A 13934-nucleotide genomic window follows, 5' to 3' on the forward strand; every position below is an offset into this window, starting at 1 on the left:
ATTTTCATAACTTTTCTATTTTCCATCTCTCTTTTGGTCTTCTTTCTACTTTCTTCAGCTAATCTTTCCACCCTTTTGAATTCTTCTGCCATCATTGTTAATATCCAAGAGCTTTTTGGTGTTGTACAATAGATTACTCATTTTTTAATGGCATCTTGTTTCATGGGTGCAACATTTCTTCTTATTTCTTTGACACTGTTATTCATAAATTTAAAAAATTGTTCTTCTCTATGCATTGTTTTCTTCCTTAGCGGTCCTCTCTTCTGTTTGTTTTGTTCTGTATCTTTGATTGTAGAGGCCTTTCCTCAAATAGTTGCCCAGTCCTATCTGCCCAGTCTAATTGAAAGCTCTGTGTTCATGAATGGGGCTTGTTACCTGGTGGGCTTTACTGTAGATCATGGCTTAGAGGCCTGGCTACTGGGGAGGAGGGGAGGATTTTAAACGTCAGTATCAGAATCTTTTCTTTTGGACTAGTCAGTTTTCTCTTGCCAGTGAGTGTAAGCTTTATAACACGTGTTCTGGAAGCTGAGTGGGGTGGTAAGTAAGTTATAGGATATGAACATTTAGCATGTATACTTTAAGCTCCCCTCCCATTTTTTATTTAATTCTTTATCCCCTGTCCTCAGCTGTACCCAGTGTTCCCAAACCTTTCTGGTTACTAGAAAGTAAACAGTTTTTCCTCAGGAGGGGTGCCAAAAGGCCAGTTGACTAGCTGAGTGAGCTGGGAGAGGAGAATCTTGGGATCGAATTACTTGGGATCGAGAATCTTGGGATCGAATTTTTATTGGCACCCTTCCCCTAGCCTTTAGAGGTGCTTGGTGTCTCCAGTTCCTGAACTTTTTTGGAGTTCTGTGGTGTGAGTTGGGTTGGATGCTTGCTGCCCTGTGCCCTGGGCCCAGCCTTTTCTGGGCTGCCAAGTCAGTCTTCTTTAGTTTCTCAACTAAAGTTTCGGTTGACACTCTTGACACCTTGGACCAGATCATTCTTTCTTGTGCAGGATTGTTTTGTATGTTGTGGGGTGTTTAACAGCATCCCTGGGCTCTCTCTACCCACTGTAAGATGGTACCTCCCCCCCGCCCCACCCCGCTGTGACAACCAAAAATGTCTTCAGACATTGCCAGAACTCCACTGGGGCGAATGACCCAGGTTGAGAACCATTTCTTTAGTAACATCTGGCTTCCAAAAAATTTGACATCTCTCTTCCATTACTATCTTTTCTCCTGTTCTTTGAGGTTTACATCTTTTAAAATTATTTCATTGTGACTTTTCCTGGCAGAGGGTGGTGAGGATTGCATGGTATCAGGAGAGAGAAAAGGCAAATACATGTGTTTAATCCACCATATTTTACTGGAAATCCCCACATATTTTAACTATGTTTCACCTACTAACAGACATTTAGATTGTCTCTAATGTTTTGCTATTATAATAATGTTATAATAACAATTATTGCCTAGGTTAAGTTCATCTTTCTATTTTTTAATTTTAAGGACTGAGAATTACTCAAGAACTTTAAGGTACCTGAAAGTCCTGACAGTTTCTCAATTTTCAAAACCACAATTACTGAGATTAGAAATAGTGTAGGAAAAAAATTTTATCTTCTTCATAACCACACCTCCAATTCCTGTTTGCACTGTATGCTACCTCCCCTGCCCCCGCCATTTAAAAAAATTTGCATTCCCTCTGCTGGTTTTGCCACTAATGAACCAATTCCCTGTGTATGACCCATTGTCCCCTAAATCTTCCTTTGCAGACCAGTAAAAGGCTGGCCTTGTTTGTTTCTAAGTGAGAATAATAAAAACAATCTGCCAGACTCCTAACATACATGGTTCCATTTAAATCCTTACAGCTATTCTGTGAGAGGTAGACGTGAGCCTCATTTTACATGTGGGGACCCAGGGCTCACAGGCCTGAGGTTATAGCCCAAGGTCTGCTTCCAAATGGGGTGTAGTGACCCAGGTTTGTAAGGAACCAAAACATTTTGTTTCCATTATACCCCCCTGCCTCCCTACAGTTGACGTTTGATATTCATGAGGAATGGAAAAAGGAAAAGAAATGATTTTTCATATTTCAATTATGAAATGAAGCAGGAAAGCTTTTCCTCTAAGGAGAATCTGAACTTTTGTAGGACCAATTTGTGTGATTTTTGACATAGAATCACTATTGAGCTCTAGCCATGTTGAAATTTGCATTTTAATCTCTTGGCAGTTTTTCAAGGATTAATTTAAAATGACTAAATTGCTGCATTGCAAATTGAAACAAGCAATAACGAAGGGGTTGTTAATATGATATAGTCTGCTGTAGTGGAAAGAACATGAGTTTCGGAGACAGCCAGACCCTGGGCTCCACCGCTCTGGGACCTTGGGATACTTACTTATATTCTCAAGCCTCCTTATCTAATAAAGGAAAGTGGGAGGAACAAGTGAACTATTACATGTAAAGTTCCAAGTTCAATGCCTGGTGCAACAGAGATACTGCTTTTGATGGTCCTTTCTTTCCCTTTGTGCTTCAGCTTTCCTAAAATTCTAGTCTTAACCTCTCTTGAGTTGTGGCCAAGGGCTAGGGAGCATTACTTCTTGGAGCTTATCTTTTCTTGGTTTTTGCTGACATTTTTGGTTGTGAAGAGCAACACTTTTCATGGAGTGTATGTTTGGCCACAAAAGTCTCTTAGCAGCCACCATTGACTGGAAATGGTACAGGAAATAGAGTCCAGGACTCTAGTGCCTGTCATGTGGGAGATGTTGTGTACACATTTATTGATTATCTCCTCTTAGGGACTTCTGAACTAAGAGAATAAGCAAAGAAAAGGGTAAAAGGACTTTGGGATATGAAACTTGATTCTGTCAGCAGATAATTATATTCTTCTGGACAGCTTCAGAGAAGGGTTAATGTGAGAGAGAGAAAGGAGGTAGTATTGATTGAACACCCACCGTGGATCAGATCAGGTACTATTTGTTATATCATGAAATCTTCACAGCAGCCTTACAATATGGTTGTTATCCGTGCTCTGAAGAGGAGATAGAGCCCAGAGACGTGAAGTAACTTACCCCTAGCCACCCAGCCAGTAAACGCTAAACCAGCAGTCACACTCAGGTCAGTCTGATTCCAGCACCGAGATGCTGCTGGGTCCTGGGCCTCTGCTCCTTGGCTCCCAGTACCTTCCTAAGAAATCACTCATCCTAAGTGTAAATTATATAATTAATTGTGTGACTGTTTTTATCAGTTCTCCTTCCATAAGGATAGGGATCAGAATTTTTTCATCACTGCATCTCCGTAATTAGCACTGTACCTAGAACAGAGTAGATATTCAGTATTTATGGAATGACTGAATGATTGAATGAATGAATGAATGAATTAGCAATGCAGTCACTCTCAGGAGAAGGAGAAATAACAGTTCCTTTCACTTGGCTTTTGGGCCAGTGAGTCTGCAAGATGTTAATGAAAAGCAAATGGAGAAAATTAAGTCTTGCCACTTTCAGATCCCTGTTGAACTTAATTCTCATTATTTCTACAATTTCTGTGTAAAAATATTTTCTTCTTTTTCACTGAAAAACTATCATCACTATATAATTGCTCTTCAGGGTTTTTTCTGTCTATCAAGATAACACATGTAGGAGTGAATTTTATACAGGCAATAATTAAATGAGCATAAATCTTTATAAATTTAAACAGTTGACCTGCGTTTAAAAAAATGTCACAGATCATGAACAGATATGTATTCATAATTACATTGTAAACTGGCTCTATAAGGGATTTTTTTAGTGGCCAGGGTTTGAAGTTTACTTTTGATTAATGGATAATCATATAGACCTTCTTTTAGAATATTAAACAAACCTGTCTTAATTATCTGGCCTGTGTCATACCAAGTGGTTAATGATGCGAGGAAAGCATTTAGAATGGACAGTTACATATAACATTGCCCAGACTCCACTTTGTCAGAAGATGCACCATGATATAGAAAAGATTTATGAACTCATCGTGACTTTCAAAAATAAACAAAGTTGAAGTGGTAGTAGAAGACCTATTATCAAGTACTGAGATTATAGAGAATTCCATTGTTGCTGTTAAGAGTTGTCAGGTAATTGTTTATTCTAATGGTTTTTCCATTCATACAGAGGGATAAAAGTTGACCTCCGGGTAAACTCTGCTTTCTTTCCTATAAGATACTTCTCTGATTTGATTGCTTATGTGAGTTTGTGGGATTCTTTCTCAAACAGATTATTTTAGAATCCAAATTTATAATTCCTTTTTAGGAATCCTACACAACTAAAATAACCTAAATTCTTATTTTAAAAAATTAATTGAGGATTTTAAAGGTTTACATTATGGTAAAATAATCTGAGCAAGAGTTATTTCAGGAAATAAGGCCCATGGACAAAACCAGCCTCTTGCCTTAGAAACCTCCTCCAGACACGGTACAGTAAGTCTTTATCATCTATACCGTGTATAAAGCTGAGAGTGACAAAGACTAATAAAATGACAGACCGTGGGGCGGACTAGCATCTGTTTCGAAGGCTCCAAGGAGTACCCAGCTTAGAGTCAGTTCTTTAGTTTGGGGATTATCTCATTTCCCTAAGGTACTGAACCTAAGACCCTTTTTCTCTGAGCCCCACTGTATCCCCTCCCATCCGAGGCCCATTCCACCTCCCACTACCTCCCCCACCCCCACCTGCTTCCTCACCCGGGGCGTGGATCGCAGTGAGCCTGAAGTCCCCAGCCACCTGGATCGGCACAGGAGCCAGCAGGGACAACTAGAAGGGAGCAGCCATTATGGGGCTTCTCCTGGGGGAAATGGGGTTTTGCCAAGTGTCTTCCTTTCTTCTTTGTCTGGATTTAGAGCCACAGAGAGTTAGAGCTGGAAGTGTTCTTCCCCGCTGTTGCTTTGTAGAAATGAAAAGCCTGGAGAGCCATGTACGTGCCTCTTCTGAAGCTCAACTTCCGGGCTGCTCTTTGTCTGTTAACCAGAGACCTTCCTCGGACTTGAGCCCTGTTCGGCCTGGGAAGTGGTCAGCTTTGTGTCCCTGCTACCCAGCCCTACAGAGTGGGCCCAAATAATAATTACTAGGCGTATAGGAGGATGCTTGGAGGCACATAACTATATGTAACTGAAAATATGCTTAAACTCCATGAATAGGAAAGGAATGTTCTTCCTTAAGCCTAAAAACTGACTAGCACTGAGAAAACAGCCCTTTGGAGCATGGACACTGGGAAGTAGTCTGTCTAAGCAAGGTTTTCCTTTTTAGCAGGTGAGTCAGTCACATGGAGGAGTAATTGCCAGGGAATAAAGGGGGTGGTTATTTAGGCTTAGCCATGATGGCATTATAACCCAGGACACTAGGCCTAAGACTAGGTGGACAGCAATAGATTGATGGTTCTTTAGAAGAAGGATTGATCCTTCATTAAAAGACTGGACTCCCCCTTTAAAAAAAACTTGTTGGGCAAGTGGACAGATGTGGAGCACAGGAACCTGGAAGTCTGGGCCTTGTCCCAGATCCTTCCTACCCCCTTTCAAAGTCTGACCCATTGTCAAGTCCTGTGATTCCACTTTACAGAGATCTGTGACATTCATATTCAAAGCTTTTATCTGAATAGCTTGTAATCATTCTTTCCCTGAATGTGGCAGTAGCCTGTTAGCTGCTTGCCCTGCCTCCTGCTTGCCCTCCGTTGTGCATCCTCTACAGGACCTCTAGGAAGATCTTTCTGCAACACAGATAGGACCATCCTGATTCTTCAGCAGCTCCCTGTTACCTGTGGAGAAAGTCTAGGCTCCCACAGGATCTGAACCCAGCTCCCCTGCCCCAGCACGCTCCCTGCCCTGCACCCTGCCCTTCACTCCACTGACCTGCATAGAGCTGCTCTCTCCCCTTTGCCTCTGGCTGGGACACGCTTCTCCCCCTGTCCCCTAAGTGAACCCCTTGTTGGGAGGCCCAGAGAAGTATCTTCTCCTCTGTCAAGTCTTCCCCAGCCTTCCCCCCATATCCATCTGGCAGAGTTGAATCTTCCCTTCTCAGCCAGCCCTGGCGTGTGTCTAGCCTGGATCACAGTTCTTGGCATATGAGGTTTCTGGGTCTAACGCTGCTCCTAGAAAATGGGGATCATGTTTAGTTAATCTCTGCAGGCCTAGCTCCCAGGGTGGTACTAAGCACTTAGTAGGAGTCAAACACGTGTTTGTTGACTGGCTGATTATAGGATACAGAAATGGAAGATTAAAGACGTAGTTCCACTGAAGCCAAGTGCTGGGAGAAAGTGGCATACCTGTGTTTTTTATAAATATAAGCTCACAATATGTTCTGGCTACAGTCTTAACTTAGGACAACTTGCCATGGAAGCCTTCTCTTCTTATTCCTCGTTCCCTATACTGTGTTCTTGCCTATCTGAGAAATATGATTGACCTGGCTGTGAAATGGACACCTGCCTCTGTGTACAGTTCTCCCTGCCCCCCTGCCCCAGCTACCTGAAGAACAAACCACCTATTTCTTTACATTTTAAATGAATGTAGGGACTTCCCTGGTGGCGCAGTGGTTAAGACTCCACACTCCCAATGCAGGGGGCCCGGGTTCGATCCCTGGTCCGGGAACTAGATCCCATATGCATGCCACAACCGAGAGTTTGAATGCTGCAACTAAGGAGCCCGCCTGCTGCAACTAAGACCCAACACAACCAAATAAATAAATAAATAAACAAACAAACAAAAATGAATGTAGCCACTGATACCTTTAAAAGCTCCCCTGGGCTTCCCTGGTGGCACAGTGGTTGAGAATCTGCCTGCCAATGCAGGGGACACGGGTTCGAGCCCTGGTCTGGGAAGATCCCACATGCCGCGGAGCAACTAGGCCCGTGAGCCACAATTACTGAGCCTGCGCGTCTGGAGCCTGTGCTCTGCAACAAGAGAGACCGCGATAGTGAGAGGCCCGCGCACCGCGATGAAGAGTGGCCCCCGCTTGCCACAACTAGAGAAAGCCCTTGCACAGAAACGAAGACCCAACACAGCCATAAATAAATAAATAAATAAATAAATAAATAAATTCATTCATTCATTCATTCATTCATTCATTCAAAAAGCTCCCCCTCCTCCAGCTACCTTACCTGACTTTGTGAGTCTCCAATGTCAGTTCTTTTCCTGTGGGCCTCTCATCATTACTAAGTAATTGATCACTTCATCCAACTCAGACCCAGGTTTTCTGAAGTCAAGCGGTCCATTCTTCCTAACATACCACGTTGTCCCCCCTTCGAGGCCCTTGTGTTTCTCTTATACCATCCTGCTCACGCCTGAGCTAATGAGCAGTAGTCTTCAGTCAGTTGCTTTCTCCACTCATTGATTCTCTCTTTCATCAAACTGCTAAGATGATGGGATACATCATTTTACCCAAAGGAATCTCAGTCTGGTGGCAAAAACATACTTGTAACTGAGTGATTATAAGATAGAGACAAATTGTCATGGAAGCACAAAGGGCAGCTTGACAAATGAGGAGTTGAGGAAGCCTTTCAGGAGACGGTGACATTTGAGCTGAGTCATGAAAAGTAAATGGGTGTCCTCAAGGAAGAGAAGAGCCTTCTAGGCAGAGGAAACAGAGGGAGTAAAGGCCTGGCGGTATGAAAAGCATGGCAGGTCTGAGAAATTGAGGGTGGTTGTAGCTTAAGCCACCGGATTCTTAAAGGCAGGGGGAAGGAGGCCCCTCTCTCTGAGGGGTTTTCTTCTGAGATAAGGCTTGATGGGAGCTGCAAGGGCTCCCTCCAGGTGTTCCCAAGGTCCGTTCTGCCCCACAGGTGCTCCTATGGCTGATCGAGGTTCCCAGTCCATTCCCACCCACTCCCACTGCCTAGGCGGGTGGCGTCCCAGAAGGAAAGAGGCAGGGAGGAAGCAGATAAGAAAGACAGCTTCTGTTTAGACACAAATATCTTGGTAATCAGCACAGATGGGATGAGAAATACCAAAAAAAGTACATGACAGTTTAGAGAGAATTTGGTTAAATGTTACATATTTTTAACATACCTGTGTAGAGTTTTTGGACCAAGCACCTGAATCCTTCAGAACCTGGTTGGCCTGGGGGTTATGCCTCAACCAAGTGGTGTTTTTATTTCAGAAATGTTCCCTTCCCCATCCACAAAAGTATCCTTGTGATTTTTTTTTCTCCCACCAAAATAAGGCGCAGGATTTGTCTCTGACGCTGTGTCTCCCTATTTGGACGGCAAGCTGTGTAACATATTTCTACCCAGCGTGAAGCTTCTTGGCAGACTCTTGAGGCCACGTTTTGGTGGCTTCAGAGTTATCTTTGGATCTGTCAAAAGTGCTAATGGGCTTTCTGGCCTTCTTTAAGCTCCTCATTTCTATTTTCTTTTTACTTCCATCCTCTCCTAAAAGAAAAATTCATGTAATTCATCAGCAGTTAAGCATTTTACTGAAATGCTCAGCTGAGGGCCTTGTATTTTTGTTTGCGAGAATAACTCTGCCATGTCACTGTCTTCAGAACAAACCCCACCCTGACTTCATTAGCTCAGCACTCCTCAGTCCACTGGGCCAGAGGTACACTTGTTGACTAATTTATACTGCCTTTCTTGTTTGCTCAGTTTTGTTTTTCAAGTTTGTGTGGCAGTTAGAGCAAGAGTTTGGGGTTCAGGAAACCTGGTTTTGAAACTTGGCCCTTTCCAGCTGGGTGACCTTTGGAAGACTGTTTAACCTTCCTGAGCCTCAGTTTTCCCATCTATAAAATGGAGATGATAATGCCTTCCTCAGGGTTTTTGAGAAGATTAGAGAGAACGCAGGTAAAATACCTGTTTCCTGGCCCACAAGGATTACTCAATAAATGGAATAACAATTTTTAACAGAAACACTTTTTCTTTTGCCATACTTTGATCCTGCATGTTCTTTCCAAATACAAGTTTTATCTACTATTTTTAGTGGTGGTTAAAAAAAAGAAAAAAACCCCACAGGTTTAAAGACAAAACCACCCAAGACTGAACAATGCCTTATCCGCTTACTATATGATCTTGGTCAAGTTACTTCTCTGTGCCTCTGTTTTCTTATCTGTATATAGAGATGATAATATTTGTTCAAGGAGTGGCTTCAAGATGAGTGAAATAATATATGTAAAGCCTCATATATTGTAGATATTTAAAAGTATTTAAGAGGGAGAATGTAATGTAAGGGAAAGTATAGGGCTATGGTGTTGCATCTGTGTCCAAAATCTGACTGTACCAGTTACTGAATCTCTCCCAGACTTAGTTTACCTATATGTTGGAAAGAATAATACCTCATTGGATTTTTGTGAAGATTGCTTAAAATTACACGTTTAAGAGTACCTGGTCCAGTGCCTGAGACTTGGTAGGTAGTCAGTATGCAGACCTATTAATTCACTCATGCTTTATTCATAAAGGTCGAGAGTTAACCTGGTACTCAAATCAAACAATAATAAATCATAAGTGCCCATTCTTATTTCCAACCCATAATATTGTCGAAAAGCACTTTATGCTATTTTGCGTATAAAATCCACCTGGTTTACTTGAATTTATGGGTTATGGATCTTTCATCATTATAAACTGCAACCCCTGGCAATAGCGTTCCTTCCCTCTCCAACCCCCTTCATTTTCAGAGGATTATATTGTATGGCATTGAAAACCTGTAACATTGAAGAAATTAGCATATTCATGTGTATTATTAAAGTCAGGTGGGTATAGAAAAGGTTGCAGAAATGAAACACATTACATTTTTTCTGAAATCTGAAGAGTACCAATCTACAGTACTAATTAAAGGAATGAAGCCCAGGCTACACACAAAAGCTAGTTTAAAACACTGCTTTGTCACAACTTGCTACTGCTTGTCTTCGATGGTTTTTTCCCCCTTTTGAGTGAAATACCTGGAAATTGTAGATCTTGGAAATTGCTCTACTTCCAGCTGAGGCATTTTAGAGAATGTAAACTGTGGAGGAGGGGACCGCAGCCGTGATGACAGGAGAGGAGCATGCCTGGCCTTTGCAGGTGGGGCCTGTTGGACAGAAGCAGGCTCTGTGCCAGAAGCATTTTGGTCCCTGGGTACTTTCTTTTGCTTAGACGTATGGCACAGTGCATTGGGAAAGTTCTAGGACCCAGGGTCAGAGGATATGAGCTGCAGTCTCATCTTCACTGCTCATTAGGTTTTTTGATCTTGGCATCTCTCTCTTGCCTTGGTTTCCTCATTTTTAAGATTGCAGACTTCTTGTCCTGCTCACCTTTCGGAGCTGACGTGAAGAGCAAGCACAGTGCTGCATGTGACTTCACGTTGCAAACTGTAATCACCACCCAGAGGTGTGCTTGCTCAGACTCCTTCATCTCTAAGGTCTCTTCCAACTTTACATTTCACAATTTACATGTGAGTGAGATTTGGTCTCCCAGGGAGAAAGCATAGGACTGGGGAAGAGGGGAGTATACTTTCTGATTATTTTCTGTTTCTTGTGCTTCTGTTAGATACCGTTTGTAATAAGAACAAACAAAGTAAGCCCCAAACCTCCCTTCTTCTTTCTCCTAGAGAAATCTGACAGAGTATTTTGTGGCTGTGGATGTAAACAACATGCTGCACCTGTACGCAAGCATGCTCTGCGAGCGCCGGATCCTCATCGTCTGCAGCAAACTCAGCACTGTGAGTAGACGGTCGAGGCGGGCTTTTGAATTTTATTTTAATTGAAAGATGTATCGGAAAGATTAAAGAAAAGTTTAGAAAAAGAAATCAGCCACAATCCCCTCAGGTAGTAACATGTCATTTTCATTAATTATTCATGTTCCTTCACAGTGTCAATGCACATTTCATTTATTCTTGTAGTTTCACAATCAATTATAAATAGTTTCCCATTTGATCGTGTGTTATGAACACTTTGCGTATTTCCACATTCTTCCATTATTGTCATTTTTATATGTCTGCATCATATTCCATTATACTGATGCGTCATCGCTTGCTAAATCTTTCTTCTCTTCATGGCCGTTTAGGTAGTTCGTAGTTTAATTCTTTAGTAGGTAACACTGCAGTGAACATCTTTTGGCTGCATTTGACTGATACAGTTTGTATTCTAAGCATTGGGACCACTGGGTCGAAGGACTGAATAAGTGCTATGACTTATGGATGCCAAATTGCTTCCCAAACAGGCTATGCTTTTTTATAGTGGATGTTGCCAGCTGTGCATGAGTGTACCATTTGCACTGCAGCCTTGCCAGAACTGTGTTTGTGCTCGTGGACATGTGCTTTAATTTTCCAAATAAAATAGGCATAAAATGGTATTGCAGGTTGGCTTTATTTTTAATTTCTTTGGTTAGAGGTAACTGAACATTTTCCATGCGTTGTTTTTTTTTCCCCCCCTATTTGCATTTTGTTATTTGTTAATGTCTTTTCTCATTTATCTTATAGGGCTCTTGATTTAAAAAAAATAAATTAGGATGAGCTCTTTTTATATTGTAAAAAGTTTTACTATATAATATAAATTTTTTCATATTCTTTTCATGTTAGTTTTTTTAACTTGCTAAGTATAGGAGTTTATATTTTTCCCAGTATCTATTATGAAAATTCTCAAACACAGAAAATTGAAATCAGTTTGCAGTGAACATCCACATAATTCCATCTAGATTCTGCCATTAACATATTTCTGTGCTTGCTTTGGCCCATCTTTATCCATCTATCCATCCCTCATACCATCCATCAAGCCATCTTTTTTTTTTTTTTTTTAAGCCATCTTATTTTTTGATGCATTTCAAAGTAAATCACAGACATCACTATGCTTCTCCCCAATAATTGCGTATGTTTGTTCTTAACTAAAGTTCAATATCTGTTTACAGTATTTTTTTTTCTTTTTGAGGTAAAACTTACAAAAAGATATTGACTAGGAGAAGTTGACTGTTTGAGAGAGTAGAAAGACCATCTTACGGTGGGAATTTCCCTATTGACGTTCCTATGGATAGAATCATAGGCCTATGATTTACCTATGTGTTTACCCATGAATTCAAGGCACCTAATGATGCAAACTTAGTGAGACCTCTAGAGTTTTCTTTATGGTTTTCATTGTAATTTTATTATTTTATTTTTTTGGTATTGTTTGCTTGTCAAGAATGCACAATTTTTTAATTGCCTGCTAGGTGCTAGGCTTACAACGCATAGTAGGTGATAAAAGCACGGCCCTTGCCCTCAAGGGAAAAACAGCCCATAATAGACCTCTTGCTTTGTTTTGCATTTGGTTTTAAACTCGTAAGTGTAGTTCGTAATCTCAGGGCCTGAACACCCAGACTGAGGTTCAGAATGAGAATATTGCCAACCAGATTTATCATTGCCTCTTTATGAGGCTGGATAGATTAAGAGTACATTTGAAAGAGTCTAGTCCATAACCAGTTACTGTTGCTTTGAAGTATTAAACTTAAGTAGAACAAAAATAGGACATCATAACAGTGGAAATGAATTCCCATGATGTTTTTGAGCCTTTAATATGGGCCAGGCACTGTGCTAAGCCCTCTTCATCTATTAACTCATTTAATTGTCACTACAACAGTTTGTAGTAGGTTCTGTTATTTCTCCATATTATAGATAAGGAAGAATGTATCTTCTGTGTGATTTTGTTTAGATAAATGTAGGGGATTAAACACACAAAGTTATTTCTGCTCCTTCCCAAAACTAAAATGAAATAAAGGAGTAAATCAACAAGCACAAAGAGCAGATGCAGCAGAAATCTTAGATATTAAGAAAATGCTGTTATCGATGTTATGCCAACATTCAAAAACTAAGGTGAAATGAACAGAAAAATATAATCTACCAATATTGAATTAAGAAGAAATATAAAAATTGAATTGGTCATTTAATTTATAGAAATTGAATCAATATATAAATTTTTTTTTTTTTACAAAACACTCAGCCCAGATAGTTTTACAGGTATTATCAAATATCTCAAGGAACAGGTAATTTCAATCTTAGACAAACTCCTTAAGAGTCTAGAAAAAAGAAGGAACACCCCCTGAGCTTTTCTTGTGACACTTGTATAATTTTGACATTCAACTACACGAAGAGACACTACAAGAAAGAAAAGTTATCAGCCAATCTCACTCAGTAACATAGCTGTAGAAATCTTAAACAAAACAGTAGCAAATACATAAAAAATATAATTCATAATAACTGAATTGACTTTATTCCAGAAATGTAAGGCTGATAATACTAGAAAATCTGTCACTATAGCTTACCACATTAACATATTGAAAGGGAAAATTCAAATGTTCAATATGAATTTTCAATAGAGAAAAAGCATGACCATGTTCATGAATAGGAAGACTCATTATATTAAAGGTATAAATGATGTATATTATAGATTGCATACAATTCCATTCAAAATCCCAATAGGATTTTACATAGTACTTGGCAACCTGATTCTAAAATTAATATGGAAAGCCAAAGGGAGAGCCAAGATATACTTGAAGAAAAAGAATGGGTGATAAAGCTTGCTTTACCAGACATCAAGACTTTTTATAGACCTCTAGTAACTAAGATGCTAGTAACGGCATAGGGATACACAAATAGACTGATGGAACGGAATAGAGATTGCAAAAACGGACCATGTGTGTGGGTTCTTCATATACAACAGAGGTGGCATTGTAAAATCTGGGGGAACGGATGGACTTTTCAATAATTGATTATCCACATGGGGAAGAAAAGGGAGATAATTTATATCTTATACAACTTGCAAAACTGAATTCCAAATGGATCAAGGACTTAAATGTCAAAGGCAAAATTTTAAAACTTTAGAAGACAAAATAGGAGAATAATCTCTGTGATCTTGGAGTAGAAATGGATTCAGTTAAATAATCCAAAATATGCATCGTATAAAGGAAAAGATTACAATTGTGAATTTTGTTCATTAAAAAATACCATTCAGAGAATGGAAAGACAAGGCACAAGCTGAGATGAGATATTTGCTATATATAAAACTGACAGAAGATTA

The 13934-nt window shown here is 40.2% G+C and overlaps 1 protein-coding gene across 11 annotated transcripts in view; it reads left to right on the top strand.

The window, feature by feature from the left end:
• Positions 1–13934, top strand: part of DENND1A (DENN domain containing 1A) — a 533368-nt gene that overhangs the window by 283034 nt on the left and 236400 nt on the right. For 10 of the 11 annotated variants that reach the window (XM_082467740.1, XM_082467739.1, XM_082467735.1 and 7 more), the window contains one exon: positions 10499–10609. The exons of the other annotated variant lie outside the window; for it this stretch is intronic. In XM_082467740.1, the coding sequence (XP_082323866.1) occupies positions 10499–10609 (111 nt within the window). The remainder of the gene's footprint in view (positions 1–10498; positions 10610–13934) is intronic. 11 annotated transcript variants of the gene reach the window in all.

This window comes from Balaenoptera physalus (assembly GCF_965194825.1).
Source record: "Balaenoptera physalus genome assembly, chromosome: 7".
NCBI lineage: Eukaryota > Metazoa > Chordata > Mammalia > Artiodactyla > Balaenopteridae > Balaenoptera > Balaenoptera physalus.